Genomic DNA, 23,809 nt, shown 5'->3' on the forward strand with positions numbered 1-23,809 from the left:
ATACTTGGATTTAAATGATATTTTTATAGTAAAGAAATCAAATGCCTTGATTTGTATATATTCTGGGATTGATTACTATTAAAACTGAAGTCATATTTTCATTATAGAATGTCACTAAACATGAAATGTATGCCACATAACCCCCCAAATTCTTGGATTCTGTTCCTGCCCGCCCACTGCTGGCTCCAGGTGTGTCCGCCCTAGCACAGAGCTGCCCCTGCCAAAGGGGGACAGAGGCTAAGCCCCATTTGTCAGCATTAGAGTTCACTTCATCTGAATAATAGCAAAGGGTGGCATCAGATCAGGTCAAAGGATCTTTCCACATAAGACCCAAGGAAGTCGATGATTTAAGAGCCATCTTCAAACATCTACACAACCAATTCATCTTGCGAGTCTGGCATGTTTCATTAATAGTGGCCAAACTAAGAAAGATAACAGATAATACATAATTCATGGATTGTACTTTTCCACATTTCTAATTAGTAACCCACTTTCAGTGCTAACACGAGAGACCCAAGAACAGTGTAAGATTAATATAAAGCCATAAAACTGTGGTTGCAAGGTATTTACATGAATGCTAATGAGAAGCTTCAGACTGTCCTCATGAAAGAATCCAAACTCTGAACAAGTGAACAAGAGCTAGGAATCTGGAGGCACCAGAGACGAGCCCAAAGTCCGCCTGTTCAGTTGGTAAGTTCCACAGAGCATTTTAAAAGGAGTCTCTTTTTACCTGGTAGGCAGAGGTGGCATCTGCACCCGGGTCACCCCCTAGTCCTGACAGCTTCTCCTTCAGCTTGTCTCGGGAGCTGTGGCGGAGGCAGTAGATGAGGCTGGAAGCCAGGAGCACCCCCATGATGCAGGCGACAGAGAGGAAGGTCAGCAGGATGAACTTGGTCGAGTCTTCCTGCTGTCCCTGATGAGGCAGAAGCGTGAGTCTGCTTTTCTGTGTGACAAGGAGAGAGGGACCTGTCAGTACTGTGCATGACCTGCTAGCAGACCAGCCTCTGCCTGCAATTGCGATGGGCCAAGCCCCACTTGAGACACAGCACTGGTACAGCAAGAGGGCTGTGCAGGGGCACCTGGGGCCAGCGACACCTGCACCCACCCTGCAGTGCGCTCCAGGACAAGAGAGCACACCCTCTCCTCCCTCCAACTTCACCATGTGAGGTGTCTGGCAGCTATTTTGCTTCCTTAGGTACATGAAGTGTGCATCGCTCCTCTACGTTCTCCCAGGCAGGTACAGCAAGTGCTGGAGAACCCAGCGCCTGCTTGGGCTTCCTCCTCCTCCCCTCCCTCCTTAACTCAAGGAGGCCCTGCCATCGGGATGTGGCCCCATTAGCCTCCGATGGCAGTCACTAGTTCCCTCCACCCACCGGGTCACTATGGCTGGCATCTGCTGGCCCCGGCTGAGGCCCTAAGAGTGGACGGGAACGGGTGGTCTGCTCCAGCCGTGAGAAAGTTAAGGCCTCTGGACCCCTCCAGAGTCTCCTCGTCTCACGGAGGGGTGCAAAACATAAGAAAATTCTTTTGTTGCATGTCACTGGTTTCCATGGGCAGAGAGCCGCACGGTGCCCCTCATTAGCTTCATTAGAAGGTGTATTAGCGACAATTAAAAACACCGCAGGAAAATGGAAGGGCCGCCGGCAAATCGCCCACGACTCCCGGCCAACAACCCCCCACAATTACTGGGAAATGAATGGAAAAGCACGCCCCTGCCTCAGTCCTGGTTGCTACAAGATGAGAACAATTAGCGAACTCCTTTCCACCACCTAATTTCGCGTGGTAACAAAATGGATTTTTCCCCATGAATGCCTGGCCGGCCTATTCATTATCTCTCTTCTATTAGTAATTTTCTGCTCCGCATTCAGCCTCCCAACTCTCCATTTCCTCCTGTCTCCGAGTGTACACAGTGCCTCTTATGTCAGGCCGGGCCCATTTTTATCTTGTAATCATAAAGGCCACCAAAGCAATTATCGCCGGTCTTGACGGGAAAAGCTGGTCATTAATTAGCCTCCTTTTGCCTTCGGTGCGCGGATTAGCGGGCGCCGGGACTGAGTTAATGGAAACGCGGGTTAAATGAGAAAAGACGCCCGGATTTTCCTGCCTGGATGCGCGGCCCGAGAGGACGGCGAGGTCCGTGGCGGCGGGAGTGGACTGCGGGAGGGGCCCGAGGGCGCGGGGACCCCGCGGGAACGAGGCGCGCCGCGCACTGTGGCCGCGCGGAGGGCGCCGAGCCCCCTCCCCTCCCCTCCCCTCCCCTCCCCTCCCCTCCCGCCTGCGCCCGGGCTCACTGCCCCGGCGGGAAGGAGCCCCCAGAGCCCCCGCCCCGCCCCAGGCAGCGCAGCCCCCGCCCCGCCGCGCGCCAGCCACCCAACCAGCCCGAGGGGCCCCGCGCGCGCACGGGGGAGCGGGGAGCGGGGCGCGCGCTCTCCCGCGGGCCGGGGTCTCCGCGGCCCCGCGCGTCCGCCCTTCGCGCGGTTCGATGACGGTGGTCGCAAGGGGCTCCCGCCACCATCCGAGTCCTCCCTGGCCAGTCAACTGGGGTCCCGCGGGAAGGGGGGCGCGCCTCGACCCCGGCCAGGCCCGCTCTGTCCCTGGCAGCCTGAGTCCCCACCTCGAGCCGGGACGGGGGCCGGCGCCCGCCGCAGGGCTCGCGGCGGCCTCCTAGGCTGGGAAGGCCCGCGGGTGAGTGTGCTACCCAGAGCCCGCTCCGGGGCCGGGTGGCACCTCGCCCGGCAGACTCCGTTGGGACAACAAAGCAGCCGTACCGCGGGCGGAGGCGGTCCCCGCGCCCGGCCCGCCCGACGGCCACCTAAAGTACCTCTCCCCGCCTGGACGCAAGTGACGGGCAGTCCCCGCGTCCAGCGAGGCGCAGCGTCCGGGTCGGACTCCCGCCCAGACGTCGGAAAACCCGCCCGTCCACGTGGCCCGCCGCGCCCGGGAATTGGGACTTCCCGAATCTTCCAGCGGGCGACGAGAAGTACACATACTCAGTGACCGGGCCAGACTCCAAGTGGACCGGCAGTGCCACGGCATGTGGCGGACGCGTTACTACCCTAGCGACCCGAGGCCCCACTAGCGCCTCGCGGAGCCGGGAACCCGCCTGGGCGGCGGGCACCCGGACACCGCCAGCAGCGAGTCAGGGCACACACGCTGCGGGGTTGTCCTCGTGCCAGTGAGAGGCAGCGAACGCGCAGGAGCTTCCAGGGGAGACAGGTGGCGATGCCCAGGCCAACCGCTCGGGCCAGGAGGGCCCGCAGGAGGGGAAATCACCGGGGACCTCCCCGGGCTCTTCCCAGGGAGCCCGCGCCCTGGCTCACTCTGCTCCTGAAACCGCTCAGCCCACACAGGAAGAAGAATGGGGGGCCTGGCCCACTGCCCCTCACTCCGCTCACCGGGATTTACTCAGAGGTCAAAGAAGAATGTCAAGGAGAGAGGCTGCCCAGAGTTTGCCGTCCTTCCTCCCTGGGCCCCAGCTGGGTCCCGGGTGCCCTCAGAGAAGGGAAGGGGGGACCCCCATCCAGTTCCCTTCTGCTCGGGCCTGAGCTGCCCCTAAGAAGAGGCGACTGTGGTCCCCAGGCTGGACGCAGGCCGCCCCGTCTCCTCCCCAGTCCATCTGTGAAGCCCTTTCTGCAGGTGAGGTGGGGCGCCTGGGATGAGGTGAGGACGGTTTGAATCAGACGCGCTCTGGGCAGGGCAGACTCTGACTTTGAGGTCTCAGGCCCTTGGGGTCGTTAATTTTCTGAAAACCTTTGCTTCCCAATGGCCCGTGGGCTCCTCTGGGGGAACCCAAAAGGCACTCCTGGGGCTCCTCACCCCTGTAAGTTCCATCTGCCCTACTTAGTGTTGGCAGGAGGCGATGCAGGAGAACACTGGCTGCCAGTCAGGCCCTAAGAATCCCGGAAAGAACGAACATATACTGAAGCCCTTCTGGGCAAAGTGATTGCATTTAAATAACTTTACAATTACTTCACTTGCTTTCTTTTTTGTAGAGTTAAAAGTCAAAAGGCCTGTTAACTAGGTGACTTGTGAGGAAAGTGAATAGGCTGGTAGCTGTATGAGAAGCTTGTGCTCAAGCTGACCCAGGCCGGGCTCCTTGTACCTCAGTGCCCCCCTCCTGTTGGCAATTTTGTGTGGATGGCAGGTGCTTTCCTAGGTCTGGGTCCGGAAGAGAGCCCAGACTAATTAGAAGCATCTTATCAGTCTTGAGTTGAAACTGAAAGAAAATCATGTTTAAATATTTATGACTTTGACATTTACAGTCAGACATCTTTTAAAAGCAGAACACCTCCTTCTGTACCCCGCTGGCTTTACTGAAAGTTTGGAGCAGTGAGGAGGAGGAGGATGGAGAAAGGAGCAGGCCTCAGAAGCAGGTCGCACAAGGGGCACTGCCATCTCTGCCTCCAGGAGGTGGGAGGCCACTTATCAGTGCTTGGGCACTGAGTTCTCTCATACAGGACTTTTACATTTTTAAATAGTCAGGAACAATCAGGTCAACTTTGCATCAGTTTACATGCTTCTTGACAGCAGAGTCAAGAACAACACTGCATTATTTCTTTTTCCCAGTCATCTCCACCTGCAACTCTAAAATTCAGAATGTACAGTATTACAAAAGTTGTGATTGAAAGTAAGTGGAATCACAGCTGAGTTGTTGGAACTGCTCTTAGAAATGAGAATCTGCAGACATTGTCCTCACTTGATCTAAACGGTGCTCATAAGACCCGGTGCCGGGACTTCCCTCACACACTTTTCTGAGGAACTTATGGCAAAATGTCTTCAGAACTTTTTCTTAAAGTTGTCCATGTGGTAAGCTTAAAAGGAAAAAAGAAAGGAAGAGTCTATATTCATTATACCCAGACTCAATTGTGAAAGCCAACACTATGACAAAAATAGAGGATTTTATGGTAAATATTTGTTGACAGGTCACAAAATGTATTTTTATAAGTCTGTGTAATGTAACCAGTTCATAAGAGCAGCCCAGAATCAGTTACTAAGTTACAATTTTAAAAATGTTTGTACAAAAAAACAAGCTATAGACACAAGCAGTCACTTCCATCAATAAACTTCTAATGTTGTTGATGCATTTATTTGTATCATTTCCAAGGAATTTGATTCCACCCCCAGCCTGTGTTTGCACTTTTTTTTTTTTTTAAAGAGCAGCAAAATCCTTTATTAGAAATGATATGAAAAGAGGGAAATGCCCCCTCCCTTTCCTCTGGGCATTCAGAGGTGAGGATGGGTGTTTCTTTAATCACAAAGGACTTTCCCCCTACAAAATCCAGAAATTAGTTTTAGAGACTATTAATGATTCACTCTAACAAGTTTGCCTACAGTTATCTAGATGTTCATTATTTGGAATTTTCATTCTAAATTCACAAACGTATTTACTAAAATTAGTAGCTATTGCTTGAGAGCTGGTCCTAATTTTTAGCTATTTTCAGGCCAGGACAAGTGAGCAAACTTAAAGATCTGGGGGACAGGTGTCTTAAAATATTTTAAAAGTATTTTTTAAAGCTCTTAACTGAACTATTTTTAATTTGGAATTTGCCACAGAATTCTAATAAATGAGAGAAGCCAGGCGGAAATAATCATGTATTAATTCTCTGCATTACAAAATCTTTTCAGAAGCTATTATCAGAGCAAGAGGCATTGCGTCTGAATCCGGGGTGGTGAAGTCCTTTGTGCTACTGAAAGCTATTGTTCGTCTGTGCAGATGAAATTGTACTTGCAAATCTGCCATTCAAGTAGCCAGGGGCGGGGGCATATGGGCGAAAGAAAAGAATCTCCAAGAAATAATTATTCTTAACTTTAGTGAAAATAAGTTGGGATATGCTGTTTTAAAATAGGCTTTTGTTGAGGTTTTCCAGGCATACGCATGAAAGTGAGTGTTCAAAAGATAAATTGCTTATTTTCCATCTTTAAGCAGTCCTAAAATATGTTTTTAGAAAAACAACTTTTAAGATATCAGCGAAGATTTACGATTCTGATGTTTACAGAGAGGAAAAACACCCATTGTGAGTTTTTAGCAGGGCTTGATAACCACAGATTGTCTTGGGTGGAGTAGAGCACGACCAACCAGCTGAGAACTGGCCGAAATGGATGGGCCCCCAAAAGAAAGCCTCCCCCCCCATCTTTCAGATTCACGGGCGGCATTTTTATCACTTGAGAGCTCGGACTCGCGGGCGCGGCCATCTCGCTCGCGCACCAGGCCCTGTTTTTGGCGTGCCTGTTTGGTGGCCTTGGCCTGGTGTGGTCCGCGCGTCCTTCACGTGCAGGTGTCTGCTAGGATCACGCCTAGGTCTGGGGAAAGGAGGACCTCACCCGCGCGGTCCCCAGCAAGAAGTAAACCCGCTTCGGGACTGGGATTTCTTGCTGCACCTCCTTTACACAGGCCGGGAAACCCTAATCTGAAGACTGGCCTAGAGTCGCAGCTCAGGACCCCGCTGTGGCCCGAGCCCAGAGCGGGTCTGGGGAAGCGCGCTGCCGGTTTCCAGTCCCCTCCCCCACTGCGAGAGGCGGACTTCGACCGGCCTCCGGCTTTCTTACCCCGGCTTCCCCGGCCCTTCCCCCTCACTAATTCACAAGATCCCCGTAGAGGTCGGAAAGATCAGACCACAGCGCCGGACACAAAGGGTCGAGGGTTCCTGGGAGCCGCGGGTATTCACAGCCGTGAGAGGGGTCCCGGCGCTGCCCGAGGTCCCCTTCCCTGCGGGGACAATGCCGCGGCCCAGCCTCCCTGGGCACAAAGCGCGCCGGCCGCGAGAGAGGGATTAATGTCCCCAACAACGCCCGCGTCCATCCAAGAATCTCTGGAGTTCCACAGCTCACACTTCGGCCTGCGCTACCGCACCACCGCCGCGGCCCTCTCGGGAGCCGAGAAGGGTGTGCTTGGCTGGGGGCGGGTGGGCACTTCATCCTACGTAGGTGGAAAGAGTTCCCATCTCCCTCCTCCGCACAACCTTCCCTTCCTCGCACGTTCGGTGGCGCCCTAAGATCTGGGGACTCGGGACGCTGGGAAGGGCTAGTCTGAGGGCACTTGACCCGCCGCGAGGTTCACTCCAGCGGTGAGGCTCCCGGTACCCGGGGGAACCCGAGGCGGTCCACGGTCTGCGGAATTCCGGTCGGTAATTAACCCAGGGCAGAGGTGTGCGCAGGGTTGGGGGCTAGGGGCAAGACCAGGGACCGCAGAGTTACGGTGCAACCCTGGGCTCCTGGGGACCCTCCCCGCCGAGTTGGCCGCCCTGCCCTCAGGGCTGCCAGGAGCGCACAGCGGGGTCTACCGGTACAGGGCGCTGGCGACGGTGACAGCGACTCCTCCGCCCCCAGCCGTCCAGCCTGAAGCGCTGAGGACTCAGCATAACGGGGACGCAAAAGTGTGGGAGACCCTCGCTCTAAAAGTGCGACCGAGATTTTAACCCCTAGATCTGTGTCTGCTCGGCTGCCAGGGGCTGGGCTTCTCTAACCACGAAGCCGCCGGCGTTCTGAACCACACTGGCGTGAGGGAGAAGGAAAACGAGTCCCCGGTTTAAACAGCTCCGAGCCAGAAGTTTCTCTCCCTGGCGGGCGCGCGGCCGCCTCTCCTGGGGGAGGAGGAGAAGCGCAGGTTCCCCTGGGGCAGGAGAGGTGGTTCCTCCGCGGTGATTCTCCGCCGGGCTGGCGGCCAGAGGACCCTCCACTCTCACCGACAGCCCAACCCGCCTCTTGAACGCCCCTCGGCGGAGGCCCGCTCGGCCCCCTCACTCGTCGCCCGCTGGGAAGCATGCTCCTGAACTTGGGTGAGGGAGGCCAAGAATGAGCCGGGAGGGAAATGCCCCATGAAGCCTCCTCTCTAAACTGGCTGCTCATTCTGTCCTCCGTCCATCCTCCTTTCCCACACCCCTCCCCACCTCCACACCCGCACCACCCCTTATTCCCGTCGCCTTTTCCTGAAGGATCTGAACTGCCGGGAGTGGCCAGATAAGCGAAAGACCGAGGAGAGCTCTCAGAGAGAAGTCTGGCAGGCCATGGTCCCCGCCTCCAGGGCAGTCTCCGCGAGGCGCAGGCCTGGGACAGCTGCCACCCCCTCCCGATCTGTGCGCTCAGGGAGACCTGCTTCCGCGTGCTCCCCCTCAGATAGACACTCTAGACTCAATTGGGGATGACCCCGGACTTGGATCTATCCCGCCGACCCAGCCTCTGGCAGATGTCCTGCGGCAAGTCAGTTACCCCTGGACTGGGCAGGGCGCCCTGTACCCATCCAAGTCCCTCAAGAGCACCCGCCACCCTTTCAGGGCTCAGTTTCTGTGCTCTACCATCTTCACGCCTGAGGATGCCCTGGGGTATGTGTGGGGTGTCCCTCCTCTATCCCTCCTCCACTGCAGCTCCTCTCCCAGCCCCCCAGGGTCCACCCGACCGCCCCACCCATTGGCCGAGCTGGATCCGGGTGTCCCAGGTTACCTGCAGCTGGGCGGGCTCCAGGAGCGGGAGCCAGAGGAGGTGGGGATGTGCGCCTGGCCGAGCGGCCTCGGAGCGCAGCGGCCGCTGGCGACCGCGGCGCCATCATCACTGTCAGCTGCTTCCCTGCGCTGGAGCCACAAATAAGAGGGGCCATTCTGCTTCTGTCCACAAACTTCTCGGGCGGCCGGTGGAGACAAAGGTGCCGCGAGTCGCGGCTCCAGAGGCGGCAGCGGCGCAGCGGCAACCGCTTGGAGCCCGCAGGCGCACGCATTTCTGCGCTGCTTCTGCGCCAGGCTCGGCGTGCTCCGCCCCGGCCCGGCCCCCGGGCTAGGCGCGCGGGACCCGGACGTCGCGCCAGTGGGCGCAGGGCCGGGCTCAGGACGGTCCCCGCAGGGCGGCCGGCCGCGCGCGCAGCTCAAACCAGCGCGTCCGCCGCGCCCCGCCTTATATCCGGCCCGGCGCGCACCCGGCCAGCGGCGGCGCGGCTCGCGGCCCAGCCACCGGTTGCTATAGCGATGCCCCCCCCCACGTGTTGCTGACAGCAATTGGCTAAGGGGCCGCGGCTCTCCATACACCCTCTCCCGCCCGAGACTATGAATGGACATTAGCTTTGTCAGTCATTGGTACAGCTCCGCAGTCGGGCCTTCGATTGTTCTTTCTTTGGGTCTTTCTTTCATCGTTGAGTCGCACTTCAACCTGAGCAAGTTCAGGGTAGCATTGGGGGTGGGGCTGAGGCGGGGGAGAGGGGCCTCCACAAGAAAAGTCAACTCGCATGGCCCTACTGTGACCTTTGCCTATGGAAGGAAAGGGGAGGTCTAAACTCTTTGCAAGAGAAAAAATCATGGCAAATCATTCTTTCTAATTAGTTTCTCCAATTTTGCCTTTTAACTCCCTTTCAAAATTGAGACATGCCAATTATGCAGGAAAGCCCCTCTCCCCCAGTTTAGGTGTAACTCTCCAGATTTTAGATGTCAGACGCGCGTAGAAAGCTCACGAAGGGAACTGAGATCCAGGGGGAACTGAGGGCCAGCAGCCCAAAACGCTGGACAGAGACCGTGTGAAACCCAGGAAACAGAACTGCGTCCTAACCTCCTTCTCCGCACCCCGGGTCAATGGCCCAACCTGGACTACCGCGCCGCGTTCACAGGGCTCCCAGTCGCTGGATCCTAACCAAGTTCTGACCCCCTAGCGCCGGCCGGGGACACGAGCCAGACAGCGGTCTTGGGAGCTGGCCCCAGCACTATAACTCGCCGCCCAAGGCCCCTTCGCCAAAGCGCGTTCCCCTGGCCCTTCCCTCCCCCACCCCTGACCTCCCTCTCCAAGCCCTGGACCCAGCCACAGTTGGGTACCCCTGGTGCGCGGCGCCCCCGCGGAGCGGCGGAGAGCGGGAGAGCTGAAACCCAACATCTGTGCGCACAATGCGCTCTCCGAGGCCCACAGCTGCAGAAACAAGGGGAAGAAAGGAAGGAGCGGGGGAGCAGATCCTGTCACACGCAGATGACAGTCTGCGGAGGGCTCTTTAGTTTCTCCTTTTCTGGAAACCCCGGAGCCCCCCTCCCCGTTCCCTCTCCCGCCGCCTCCCCATTGTTCCCGGCGCTCCGGACAGCTGGAGACGACGGCCGGCACCACCCCGCGCCCCTCCCGCCGCACACCCGGCAAACTCCGGGGCCCCCACCCCGGGCAGGGTCGGGCGGGGCTTCCACCGCCTCACCTCCCCCCTTCCACTGCCCCAGACCTGCCCGCGAACAGGGCCTGGCCTTCTCTCTCCTGGAAACCGAGTTCCATCCAGCCGAGGAGCCAGCCGGGGCAGGGTTCCCAATGAGGAGTCGTCGAGAGAGACACGAGTTCAGTCCTGCCAAGTGCAGGCCTCTCTGTAACGCGTCCCAAGGACTCGGCTTCCTCTGGCTGCAGGCCTAAGCAGAGTTCTACTTTTATTTTTGTGTTTACAGGGACTGGGTGTGCGCGCCTCGCAGAGTTCCAGGGCACGAGGTGGCGGCGCAACCTGCTACAGTCCCTGTAGGCCTCAGTGGGCCGAAGGACGTCCGGTGGCCTGCGGGAGGCTGGGTAGGGGTGGAGAAGCGCCAGGGGAAAATGAGTTGCCATGGAGGTCAAAGCGAGAGAAGCTTCTCTCAGTCCTCTGCCCGTTAGTTCCATCCCCATCCAGTAGGCAGGGAGGGGCAAGTCACCTGGGTCCTTTCAGGTCCCCGCGCAGAGGACAGACCCCGCAGACTCCATGGTAAACCGGCTCCAGGCGCGGCGGCCGACCCTCAGCGGTGATCTGGCCTTTTTGAGGATGGCGAGCGGGCGGGAGAGAAGCGGTCCCCACTGTGGCCCGGCGGCCCACACCCCGCGCTTGCAGGGGTCGGCACTCTGAGGTATCTCCTCGGGCGGGCACTAGTGGCGCCGGCTCCTGTTCCTCCCTGCCACCATCCTCACGTTCCAGCCGTCCTGGGTGCCCGGTGCCCGGCGTCTTTAGCCAACCTCCAAGTCGACCCCTGGCTCGGGGCAGAGAAAAAGGAGGGGAGGAGAGGTGGCGCACGGACAGGGAGCATGGAGGAGGCCCTGGAGCCCAGGCGGGAAGAGAGGGAAGACGGCGGAGAGAGGGAACTGGGAGGGGAGGGAGGCCCGGAGGAGGGGACCTGCCGCCCTCAGCCTCGCTGGCAACCGCTCTCTCCATAGCAACGGCCTGTGCGCGCGCGCGCGGAGAGCGTGTGTGTGTGTGTGTGTGTGTGTGTGTGTGTGTGTGTGTGTGCGCGCGCGCGCGCGTGCTGGTAGCGGCAAGGCTCCTGCTCCTCCCTGGCCTGGGGGTGGGGTGGTGGTGGAAGCGGGTCGCTGGGGGCGGGAGTCAGAGAAGCCCCTTCCCAGGATGTAAAGTCTGGCTTCCAAGGTGCTGCGGGCACCCTGGAGGTTAGAGCACCCGCTCCCCACCCTTGGGGTGGGGACGCGCCGGGGCCTGAGCTCGGCCTCAGGGGGACCAGGTCTTGGTGCCCTGGCTCTCCTGCAGCAGTCAGGGGGCCCCAGGACTTGGGGAATGGCACCGAGCGGAGCACAGGGGCCTGGTGGCGGCTGCGGCCGCACCTCGCTCCAGGCCCTGTGGCGCGGCGGGTGGGGGCGTCGCGGTTCCGCGCACCTGCGTCTGGGCGGGAGCGCGGGGCTGGCGGGGAGGTGGTCGCGGGCCCGGGCGACTGCTGGGAGCCGCTCGTGGCTCCGCAAGCTGGCGGCCCGGTTCCGGCAGAGCGGAACCAGCTCAGAGGCTCCCGGAGGGCCCGGCCTCCCTCCGCGTGGGCCAGCTCCCCGCACGCTTCACTCGCTCCTCTCGCCCTCCATCCTGCCAGCCACAACCCGGTGTGGGATGCCGTCGGCCCGGCGGTGTCAAGCCCCAGCCTCCCACGCGGCCACCTCGGCTAGGACGGCGTGAGGACCCCAGAGTGACCCAAGGGTCCTGGGGCGGCCAGAGGCCGGCGACCCAGAGCAGGCTGGAGCCCAGGTCAGGGCGCGCGGCTCCAGACCAGATGGCCACTCTGCTTCTCCACAGCCTGACCTGGCGTGACAAAGTAAGTACAGACGTTGATTTACTCAGCCAGGTTTCCGGGAGTCCAAAGGGTTCCACCTGCGACACCAAAGTGCCACACTCCAATTCAGCCGATGACCTACCCGCCTCCCCCGGCTATGAGGAAGGATGGGTGCGGGGCGGCGGGGCCGACAAGGTGGACTTTGGTCACTTTTACTAGTGAGATGGTCCTTACAGGCGTCGTACGGGTGAAGAGCTCGGGTTCTAACCCGCACCCTGTGCGCCCCCTCGCCGCGCCCGCCGTGGGAAGCGGGGACCGTGCGTGCAGCCCGGACTCCCGCCCGGGGCCGCCTGACCGCGCTCTCCGCGGGCCACCTCCGGGGGAAGCCAAACCTGCTGCCCCTCGTCGGGAAAGGATGTAGGTGCCGACCCCTCAGCTCGCTGCTTGAAAGGACGCACTACCCCGCCCGGCTCCCAGCCCTCTCCGTTTGAATGCCTTCCTCATTTCCGGTGCAGGAGAAGTGTTATCTTCTAATTCTTGGAAAACTTTAGCAAAGTTTCCCTACAGTCATGACTCAGCTGTCGTGAAGAAGGAAGGACATGTTTGTTTTTTCCTGCCCCCCTTGATCATGAGGGCTTAGAGTTTTGATAAAGAATTTCAATTTAAAGAATTTCAATAACATCAGAAAAATGTTAAATATAACAGAAAGTATTTGTGAGACATTGGTTGACGTTCTTACACATGACAAGAGTGTATCACTCATGCAGAAGTTCAGGTTGCTGGACTGATGAATAAAAAAATCCAGTATACATTCCTAAACAATAGAAAGTAGTTTAAAATGATTTGTTGATCCCTACTAGTCCTTAAAGTGTATCTCACATTTGTCACGTGGAAAACCTAATGTGCTGTGATAAGAATCTCATTTTCAATTTAGGAGCAACTAAATGATTAGAGTAAATCTCCAATGTGCTGAATTATCGGAGAAAATGTATTTTAAAACAAAATAGAAAAAGACTGTCATGGGAAACACGATCATTATAAAGCAAAACAATTATTTTAAGAATTTAAATGGTTATGGTAAAGTAGAAAATGATAAAAACAAACTTTCACATACTTGGATTTCAGAAAAATCTAAACTAATTTTGCTTTTAAAATAGAATGTTGATTTATAATAATAGTTCTCAAACACTATCTGAAATGCTTTTGATCTAGATTCATTTGTAAAACTGACTTAAAGTGCCTGTGCGGTGCTTCTCCTACTTCCACTTGAGAGACTGACCCTCTGGGAGACCAGGGAATGAGGAGAGAGGGGACACTCGCCCAAGTCCATATGGAAGGCTACAGCTGGAAAGTGAAGGACCCTCAGGAAATGTTTATTTTTTCAAGAACAGTATTTGGGAGAGCCTAGGAGACGTCCTGATCCAACATGAAGGGAACAATCCAGGGCTGCAGGAAGCAAGTGTGGGTACAGCCTCCCCTCTCCCTGGCCGGCTGAGGGGCCAAGCCATTCCTGAGTTTTTGTTAGCAAGCCCAAGATATTGTACCAAACCAATGCCCTCACTTTAAAATCAAGGGGAACTGAAAACCTCAGATACTTTACTATTCCAAGAAAAATATGAATTCTTTATTCAAAACAGAAAAATGTAAGCCATTTTTTTTTGTTTTGAAATTAATTTCTAGCACAACTCAGCTTTTATTATCAGTTCTCATGTTGACTCATATTCTGATTGATTTGAAACTTTTGGAATAAGAAATGAGGAGTTCTCATGAAATAGAGTGGCTGTCCCCCAGTGGCTTCACGTGCTTACGTGAAGCCTGTCTTTAAAAACCAAAAATGTGTTTCAGTAAAGATTTATGGTTGATTGGATGGTTAACAAATATGTGGGGATTTTTAGACTTTCTTTGTCAAACTTTGAAATTATAATTTAAATAACTAGAAAATCCTCCAGGGTTTGTTACTACCATTGCTACTTCCATCCATTAATACTCATGTTCAAAAAGGCTGCTGCTCATGAGGACAGGTATTTGCAAACAGAGCAGTCTCCCTGGAGGTTCGTCTGATTTCACTCCCAAGATTCCAGAGTCTACAGATGAATTACTTTCAATCCACCACTCTGTAAAGATCTGACCTTTATTATTTACAAAATAATGCTATGAAATACATATTTAATGGCTGGCATTCAGGGTAGTGTATATATTGTCTGTTCATGACAAGATCTTATTCCTATTTACAAAATTGAGCTCAGATTCCTCTGACTGGACATTGTCGGAAAGAGTCATTGCCACATAAACAGGAATCTTGGTCTTCTGAAAATGGCCAAGTAGTGCCGTTGGACTCCAGGTGGTCACTGTTGTTGTGGTTAAAGCGCTTTCACTTTGTCAGTTACATGCTACAGGGCCGTTGCAATTGTTTGGAAACAGCTTTTTCCTTGAAAGGCTTTGGAATTAAGAGTGGAGCAACAATCCAGGTAAATGTTTCACGATTATATGACCCAGCAATGCCCAGCTCACATGCTCTTTAGGGGAAATGCCTGTGTATCTTTTAATGTATGAAACTAGGCTCCAATTAAGTGAAAGGAGAGCCACAGGGAGACAGCTCACCTTCTACCTGGCTTCCACTGAAGAGGAATTGCTGTGCAGTGAGTGGTATTCCCTGATGTTATCAAACAGGTTTACAGGCATTCAGATCTGAAGTGGACAAACATTCAGGGGACAGCCCACTGCCTTCTGTCCTGACACAATGTAGGGAAGGCTCAAGGCTTAGCCATCATTTTGAAAAATTTAGCATTCAGAATTCCATACAAATTCACCCATAGCACCAAATGGCTAATGGGATGAAAGGTAGTTGGCTCTCCTCTAGATATACCAGGTGTGCCCAGGTGTGTTAGCACCTGGGTTCAGCGCTAGCTCGCAATCGTAAGTAGCATGCATGGGACTGCTTTAAAATTTTTACAGACTTAACAGATAAATATCTACATCTGTATATCCTCATACCTGTCCATTCAAACCCTTTAGGAAGTCACACATTTACTTTTACGTGCAGATTTTATTTCATTTCTGGAATTCCCATTTGGAATTGTCTTCAGAGATAGGCTCAGAACCAGGGGTCTCCCTTTGCAGACCACTCTCCCTGCTGATTCCCTAACACTGCACCACCCACTGAGCACTCCTGCTTCTCTGTCTTGATCACCAAGGACTTCCACGTGTTTGCAAAAAACAAAAGAAACCCATAAAGAAACATCACTGCCTACCATTATGAATACATCCTAGGAGGCTTCCTCAGCAGGTCAGTGCCCAGCTGTGGTGGGCAGCATAGGCGCAGGGGAGGAGGGGTGCGGGGGAGGTGGAGGCTCCCAGGTGCTGAGATGCCAGAACAGAACCCTTGCTCTTCCTCTGCAGGGTTTCTCAGCTCCGTGGGCCCTGACCTCCCTCTCTTGACTGTCCAGCCTTGGGGTGAGGCTTGAGGCTTTCTTGACTTTTGTCCCCCCATCAGCCCTGGTCACCCCTCATTGCTAGTCCCTCCTGTGTGAGGGTGGCTGTCCCTCCTGTGTGAGGGTGCCTGTCCCACCTGTGTGAGGGTGGCTGTCCCTCCTGTGTGAGGGTGCCTGTCCCACCTGTGTGAGGGTGGCTGTCCCTCCTGTGTGAGGGTGGCTGTCCCTCCTGTGTGAGGGTGCCTGTCCCACCTGTGTGAGGGTGGCTGTCCCTCCTGTGTGAGGGTGGCTGTCCCTCCTGTGTGAGGGTGCCTGTCCCTCCTGTGTGAGGGTGGCTGTCCCACCTGTGTGAGGGTGGCTGTCCCTCCTGTGTGAGGGTGCCTGTCCCACCTGTGTGAGGGTGGCTGTCCCTCCTGTGTGAGGGTGGCTGTCCCTCCTGTGTGAGGGTGCCTGTCCCACCTGTGTGAGGGTGGCTGTCCCTCCTGTGTGAGGGTGGCTGTCCCTCCTGTGTGAGGGTGCCTGTCCCTCCTGTGTGAGGGTGCCTGTCCCACCTGTGTGAGGGTGCCTGTCCCTCCTGTGTGAGGGTGGCTGTCCCTCCTGTGTGAGGGTGGCTGTCCCTCCTGTGTGAGGGTGCCTGTCCCACCTGTGTGAGGGTGGCTGTCCCTCCTGTGTGAGGGTGGCTGTCCCTCCTGTGTGAGGGTGCCTGTCCCTCCTGTGTGAGGGTGGCTGTCCCACCTGTGTGAGGGTGGCTGTCCCTCCTGTGTGAGGGTGCCTGTCCCACCTGTGTGAGGGTGGCTGTCCCTCCTGTGTGAGGGTGGCTGTCCCTCCTGTGTGAGGGTGCCTGTCCCACCTGTGTGAGGGTGGCTGTCCCTCCTGTGTGAGGGTGGCTGTCCCTCCTGTGTGAGGGTGCCTGTCCCTCCTGTGTGAGGGTGGCTGTCCCTCCTGTGTGAGGGTGGCTGTCCCTCCTGTGTGAGGGTGCCTGTCCCACCTGTGTGAGGGTGGCTGTCCCTCCTGTGTGAGGGTGGCTGTCCCTCCTGTGTGAGGGTGCCTGTCCCTCCTGTGTGAGGGTGCCTGTCCCACCTGTGTGAGGGTGGCTGTCCCTCCTGTGTGAGGGTGCCTGTCCCTCCTGTGTGAGGGTGCCTGTCCAGAAGTCCTGGGCCTGCGCAGCATCCCATGCACCCTCAGCTCTGCCCTCGGTCCACCTGCCTGGCTTCCTAGTCCTTTTTATGAACCCACCACCCCCTCGGGGCTCATCCCACCAGCGGGGGGCAAAGCACATACAGTGGTGCCCCAGAACATCCTTGCCCAGGGGATCCCAGGGCAGGCACTGTTGGCAGAAGGGGCCCCACTGCCGCTCAGCGCTTCCCTCCCACCAGTAGCGCTGGCCAGTGGGACTGTGGAGCCCAGCACGGAATCACATTGGAGTGCTACAAATGGTCCTCATTTCACAAATAAGCTCAGCCTCCCACCCGCTGTGGCCTTACCTGCTGTGACTTCAGATATCCACTGTCAACTGTGACCCAAGAATATTAAACAGAAAAGTCCTAAGTTTTAAATTATGTACTGATCTGGTTAGCATGATGAGATTCTTGTGCTGTCCAGCCTGTCCTGCCCTGGACATGAGACATGCCCTGTCCAGTGTATCCATGCTGTATACACTGCCCACACAATAGTCACTTATCAGCCGTCTCAGTTATCAGATCAACTGCCATGTGTCCCACAGATGACGGGAGACAGGGTTCCAGAGCGCTGTGGAAGAGTGCTCCTCCAGGACCAGCCACAGCACCTGTGTGCACGCAGCCCTCACCTCCCTGGCCCCGTCCTCTGGCCATGTGCTCTGTGCTGGTGCCCAGTCCTGGAGGTGGGAAAGACCCACAGCTGCATCCGCCCAGCACAGTTGCCCATCCAGCCAGGTGTGAGACGGGGTTGGCCTCGCCCGCATCACCTGGTCGATGGCACTTCCTTTCTCTGTGCCAGGTGTCTGAGTGCAGTAGAGACCCCAGAGCAATGTCCCCATGGGGTTAGGGTTCCTCTGAGGCTGGAAGTCTGCCACTCCCAGAGCACAGCTGGGCTGTGGTCAGCTGGCTGGCTAGTGGGGTGTGATTCGTGTAACACTTCAGTTTAGAAAGTTTCTGCTCCCACGCACGTTCCTGGGTGGTGCTGGGAAGGGTCAGACTCCAGTCCTGCCCTCGGTCAACAGTGTGACCTGAAGTGAGCAGCTCAGTCTGAACAAGACGGTGCTTCCTCCGGGGCTTGTAGAATCCCAGAGGATCTGGGGACAGAGCCTCTGCTACCTATGCTCTCTGCATCTGTGCTCTGCCCGCATCTCCATGGAAGCGATGGGATGGTTGTGTTCAGACAAACGCTCCCGGTAAGGGATGTGCACGAGGCTGAGCTGCTGGGGAGCTGCCTGGCACCTTCCGCTGTCCTCCCCTCCTTCTCTCCTCTGGGGCTCAGGGAGGGCAGTGCTGCCCTGCAGTGTCTGCGTTTTATCACCTTCTGGGGAAGCAGGTGAGAGGGGCGGAGTCCTTGCGTTCAGAGCAGGACTGGTGACTCTAAACACCCAGAGAACCCTGAACCCTCTGGTGTGTCCTGCAACCTTCTTCCTGGGGAAACCCTCACACAACACCTTTGGGCCGTGTGACCTCCCCGCCCACACAAGGCTGGGCCGTGCAGGCAAGCACGCTGTCCCTCAGACCCTGCGTACTCCGTGAGGGGACCTGCCAACTCCTCAATTCCCACGGACACCCACATACAGAGCTGCTGGTGACGTGCTGCAGGCCCACGGAGGGGACTCTGACCACTGTTGCCACGTGGACCTGCACTGAATGCCTAGGACAGGCAGCCCAGGGCACAGGGGAGAACAGGACACATCTGCCAGGGGCTGGAGGTTGTAAGCAGCCTAGGGTGTGTGCGCTGTCCCTCACACACTCGCACACACACACACCCTGTATACGCCAAGTGCACACACACACACACACACCCTGTATACGCCAGGTGCACACACACACATGCCCTGCATATGCCACGTGCACAGACACACACACACATGCCCTGCATACGCCAGGTGCACACACGCCCTGCATACGCCACGTGCACACACACGCACACACCCTGCACATGCCAGATGTACACACACACACCCTGCATACACCAGGTGCACACACACACACACACCCTGCATACACCAGGTGCACACACACTAATGCCCTGCATATGCCACATGCACACACACACCCCCCCTGCACACGCCCCTCTCCCCAGCCCCACGCCCTGCACACACCCCTCAAGATGCTGCCCCAGCAGGCCCGAGCTGCACTCTAGTGACTTCTCCCTGGTGACTGTGGCTTATCTGGAGCTCGTGTCTATGGAGTGTCACTCAGCCAGGCTGTTGGCACAACCAGGACTCTGCCAGGGCAGAGCAGATTCGCTCCGCAACTTGTAAACAAAGGGAACAACATGGGACTTAGTACCAGTGATTTTTAGTCTCAAAAGCAGACTCCTGCTGGAGCTTGTCTGATCCCACAAAGTCCTGCAAGTGCAGTGAGAAGCTCTTCCCTGGAAGCCAGCACTTTTGCCCGAGGGCAGCAGGGCCAGTGCCTCCCACAGTGGGGAGGCCACAGCTTGTGGGAGGTGACACCTGTGGCTGTGGGGGGTGGCAGCCTTGCCCTCGGTGGGCACCGTCCCTCACACAGCCTGGCCCCTGTGCTCACCTCTCTTAAACCCACACTCTGCTTCTAAGCCGTGTTTCTGGCTTGTCCTTGCTGACCGCAGGGCTGCGACAGGTGCTGTCTGTATTCCAAAGTCTCCAGCCCCGGGCCTCTGGGGTCACCTGGGACTCGCAGCTGTCCAGTGACCCCACAAGGGCCTGGGGCTGGCCCCTTATGGGCTCCAGTGGTGCCATGGGCCATGGCTCGGGGCTGACACTGGGAGTGCTACCGCTCTGTCCCCGGAGGCCGCCCTCAGCCCACCTCCCAAGTGCCCACAGAAGCATGGTCGGGGCTCTTAAGTGACCCCTGCTCTAAGTTCAAGTCCCAGTGACGTGGCCTATGATCCGTGGTTCTCCTGGGCGACCAGAGCTCACGAGCCCCAGGTGCCGACAGTCAGCAGAGGTGCGGGCTCCTTTACCCTGTGCACCGGAATCAGCAATGGCCCGGTAGGTAGGCCGTGCTCAAGGCAGAAGAGTGGGCCTGGGAGGAGCGCTGGCCGCTTCCCTCTGCGGTGGAGGGTACCCAGGGCAGCAGGGCAGGATCTCTTGGAAGTCACCTGTTATCCCTGCACCCACAGGACTGGGGCACTATCCCCAGGAACCATGATGCCCTCGTATGTCTCACTCTGTGAATGAGCTGTCTGATTTTATTTCCAACAAAATTACAGCGATGACTGTGACCTCTGAGGTCCTTCTCTGCAAGTTACCAGAGCGCGTGTGAGCTGCATGAGGCGGAAGGAAGGATGAGAGCCACCTCTGCTGTGCGTGGAGACCCCAACCCCTCAGAGATACAGGGATGAAGGGTGTTTCATTTACCTCACTTGGCCCTCAGCAGGGTTCAGTGTGATGCTGCAGGGGCGCCTGTGCAGGCCTTGGAGCTGGGGAGGGGGCGTGTGCAGGCCATGGAGCTGGGGAGGGGGCGTGTGCAGGCCTTGGAGCTGGGGAGGGGGCCTGTGCAGGCCCTGGAGCTGGGGAGGGGGCCTGTGCAGGCCCTGGGGCTGGGGAGGGGGCCTGTGCAGCCCATGGAGCTGGGGAGGGGGCATGTGCAGGCCTTGAAGCTGGGGGGGGGGGCATGTGCAGGCCGTGGGGCTGGGGAGGGGGCGTGTGCAGGCCCTGGGGCTGGGGAGGGGGCCTGTGCAGGCCTTGGGGCTGGGGAGGGGGCCTGTGCAGGCCTTGGGGCTGGGGAGGGGGCGTGCGCAGGCCTTGGAGCTGGGAAGGGGGTGTGTGCAGGCCTTGGAGCTGGGGAGGGGGTGTGTGCAGGCCTTAGGGCTGGGGAGGGGGCGTGCGCAGGCCTTGGAGCTGGGGAGGGGTGTGTGCAGGCCGTGGAACTACAGAGACGTGGAGGGCAGGTACTGTGAGTCCCAGGGAGAAGGCCACTGCAGGAGCAGAGCTCAGAGCCACACCCATGACCAAGGGATGCCCAGGCCCACCAGAAGCTGAAGAGGCAGGAAGGGCCTCTCCTGGGGCCTGTGGGCAGCTGGCTATGCCCACAGGATGGCCCCAGGACCATGAGAGAACAGTCTGGTCCAGGTTCCTGGTGGGCGATCTGACTCCATGGCCCAGGATGCCCATCCAGGCCCAACCAATGTGCCTGAGGGCCGGTCATTCCAGGGGCTCAGCATGTGGTGGGCTCGCTGCTCCCCGTGTCACCCCGGGTCATTCCCACTGGGGCCCTCCGCCTTGTGTGTCACCAGAAGATGTATGTCTTGCTCTGTGGCTGTCCCTCCTCCTAGCTGTACACCACACAAACATTAATAAACCCTTTCACACATCTTTAATTAAGTTCCCAACAAGGGGCTGGGGATGTGGCTCAAGCGGTAGCGAGCTCGCCTGGCATGCGTGCGGCCTGGGTTCGATCCTCAGCACCACAGACAAACAAAGATGTTGTGTCCGCCGAAAACTAAAAAATAAATATTAAAAAAAAAGTTCCCAACAAAAATGTGGAGCAGAGAGGACGTGGAACCCCCGGCCCCATCCTGAATGGCGCCCCGCTGACCCCTTGTCCTCATGAGTGAGTTATTTAATTGATGGCCTGTAGGGATGGTTTAATTGGGCACAAATTTATCTAGTGGCACTATCGTTCCCGTTCTCAATCTTCCCTTTTGGAGATTTTGTAAAACCTAACCCAAAACTTCCCACAAGACTCCTTCAAGTCCACGTCTGCGACATCAAGGGTCTCCCTCCATCTCTGCGCAAGAACGCCAGACAGAGAGGGGCTCTGTACCTTGTGTGTGCTGGGGTCTCTCCAGCTGCCAGTGCTGGAGGCTCTGCCAGCCCTCGGCCTCCACCCTCTGCTCGGTGTCCAGCAGTGGTGTGGTCCAGCTATTCACCAACCTGCAAGGGCACTCAGTGGGCTGGAACCCTCGCCAGGGAACACCGCAGCTCCTGCCCACCCAGGCTCTGGCCTCCGGCCTTGGGGTCGCACACACCTGCGTATGACGCCAGCCTTCGGGGAAGGGCCAGGGAAGGGAGGGACTCTATATGCCAGGTGGGTGGCCACAGGCCAGTCGGGCATTCCCCCGTTCCTCACCCTGGTCGGTCCTGAGATGACGGACAGGCAGGCGGGCTCCTAGTTCCCATGGCTGCTTCACAGGCCACGTGTGACGCGTGATACTGCAGAGCCTGCTTCCTGCTCCTTCCTGCGCTCCATGGCCACCTGGCCACTGAGCTGGGAGGCGACCCTCTGTTAAACTGCTATCCTCTGACAGATTCCTGGCCTCACGGGGCAGCTGGGCAGTCCCTCCTCCCCCAGGAACTCAGTCTGGCGAGCTAGGGAGCCCTGCCCCTGTGGGAGGCTTAAGATATAGAGGTCAGCTTGGGGTTTAGACACCGCGACACCGCGACACCCTAGCCTTCAAGCACAGCATTCCCACTTCCTCAGTAAATCCCGCAAAGCCTGGCCTGCAGTCAGGGCAGCTGCGGCACAGAGTGTGACCCTGGAGCCCCCAGAGGTTGTCTGCCCAGCACCTGGTCTGGGGCACTCCATCCTGATCCTGCAAGTCGGGAGCCACACCTGGGGGAAGCTGAGGGTGGAGGCAGGAGGGACTGGGGGGACGGGGGCGAGGGAGGCCCGTGGGCCGCCTGGGGAGTGTCCCGAGAACCCTCCCAGGTGACAGGCCACTGGGTGCTGGCCTCTCAGAGGCTCTTGGGTGGCAGGCCCCTCCTTGCTGGTGTCGCTGGGTGCTGCGACCGCCACTCTGACCTTAGCCGGGGCCCCGCTGGGTGAGGCCGTTACAGCTCACCCCTCCACACCTCTCCAGGTGGCCAGACAGCCACCCTGCATGGTGACAGTGACCCTGGGCAGGACTGCAGGAGGAGGCGCCCAGGCAGCAGGGGGCCTGCACGCACATCTGGGACCCTGCCGTCCAGCGACTCCGCGGCAACAGGCAGAAGCAGCCTCCGAGACCCAGCGCGCCAGAGGAGCAAGCCCAGGGAAGGGCAGGGCCACACCCCGGGCCGAGGCCCCAGGGGCCTGGGAGGGATGGTCCTCCTTGCCTCGCTGGAGGGTTGGGCTGAATGTTCTGATCAACTGAACTATTTTTTTTTTTTTGCCCAATCCTATCTGAGATTCTCACAGTCCCCCAAACTAAGGATGGAGCCCCAAACCTCGAGGAGCCATGGGAGTCTGGGTAGGAGCCACTTGTCTCCAGCCGTCCCTTTGGGTAGAACTGCAGGCTGGGCAGGGCAGCAGAGTCCTGCTGGGGGACGGATGCCTCCAGCCACCTGTGCTGTGCCTGAGCACCACCACTGCTCCAGGGATTGGGGACACAGACCCGAGGACCGCCACTCACAGTGTCACACGCGAGCGGGAGGAAAAGAGAATCTATACACAGCTTTGAAGTGTTGATCAGTGATAAGCAAATGTCCCTCAGTCCTGAGCCCCAGGCGCGGAGGGCCAGGGCCCCACAGGGAGGAGTGGCCCGACCACGGCCCCCTGAGCACAGTGCAGGCCTGTGTTGGCACTTGAAGACGTCACCTTGGGCGTGTCCCTGCTCCCTGCCAGCAGGTCGCAATGGCACCTCGCTGGGGGCGCCTGGGCTCAGGCCAGCTGATGGACGCCAGGTGGGGCGTTGGTGCCCAGCGACCTGCCCAGGGAGGCTCTGCGTACTGCTGGGAGGTCTGTGCTCTGGTCAGTTCCCACAGGCCAGCTGTGTTCAGCTTTGGGAAAGCCCCTTTCTTCTGTAGCACTGCCGCTCCCGTGGGGGCCTGGGGGCCTGGGGGCTTGGTGGTGACCCTGCCCGCTGCCCACTGCCCCACTTGTCCCTCTCCTGACTGCCCACCAACGGCCTCCAGCGGTGAGGCCCGGAGCTCCTCTGAGCCCAGGCGGCTGGACCCCTGACCCTGGGAGGGCCTGTTGCTTCTCTAGGTGTTAATGCAGGTGGTCAGGGCTCTGCATGCCCTCTCGCTGACGTCCCCGGGCTGGAGGTGACGGGCCCTGGGCTGTCCCCTGAGGCTGTCCTCACCTCTGTGAGGGGCTGCTGTGCTTCAGTCTTCCTGGCCACTTCGCCCAGGGGACGCCTGTTTTCATCCTGTGGTCAGTCAGCTGTCGCCGCCTCCTCAGCCTTCTGTGGAGGGAGGGCCACAGAGATGAAAGGTGCCTGCAGTGACCGTGGCCGGAGGCCCCGAGCAGGAAGGGTCTGAGGGCGCCACCAAGGCCTCAGGAGCGTCGGCGAGTTCCGCGGGTACGCGCCTGCAGGAGGGCCTGCTTTTAAAGCAATTTG

The 23,809-nt window shown here is 57.9% G+C and overlaps 1 protein-coding gene and 1 long non-coding RNA gene across 4 annotated transcripts in view; one reads left to right on the forward strand and one right to left on the reverse strand.

The window, feature by feature from the left end:
- The window catches only part of Ptprn2 (protein tyrosine phosphatase receptor type N2), a 769,678-nt gene that overhangs the window by 87,322 nt on the left and 658,547 nt on the right, over positions 1-23,809 (reverse strand). For all 3 annotated transcript variants that reach the window (XM_046427071.2, XM_058574871.1, XM_058575062.1), the window contains one exon: positions 731-943. In XM_046427071.2, the coding sequence (XP_046283027.1) occupies positions 731-943 (213 nt within the window). The remainder of the gene's footprint in view (positions 1-730; positions 944-23,809) is intronic.
- On the forward strand, positions 11,258-12,670 carry LOC124084070 (uncharacterized). Its single transcript, XR_006849088.2, has 2 exons — positions 11,258-11,990; positions 12,185-12,670. It is a non-coding gene; the product is annotated as an uncharacterized LOC124084070 (long non-coding RNA).

This window comes from Marmota monax, unplaced genomic scaffold (assembly GCF_021218885.2).
Source record: "Marmota monax isolate L192 unplaced genomic scaffold, Marmota_monax_Labrador192_F-V1.1 WCK01_AAM20220418_F8-fsc00275, whole genome shotgun sequence".
NCBI classification, from domain to species: domain Eukaryota; kingdom Metazoa; phylum Chordata; class Mammalia; order Rodentia; family Sciuridae; genus Marmota; species Marmota monax.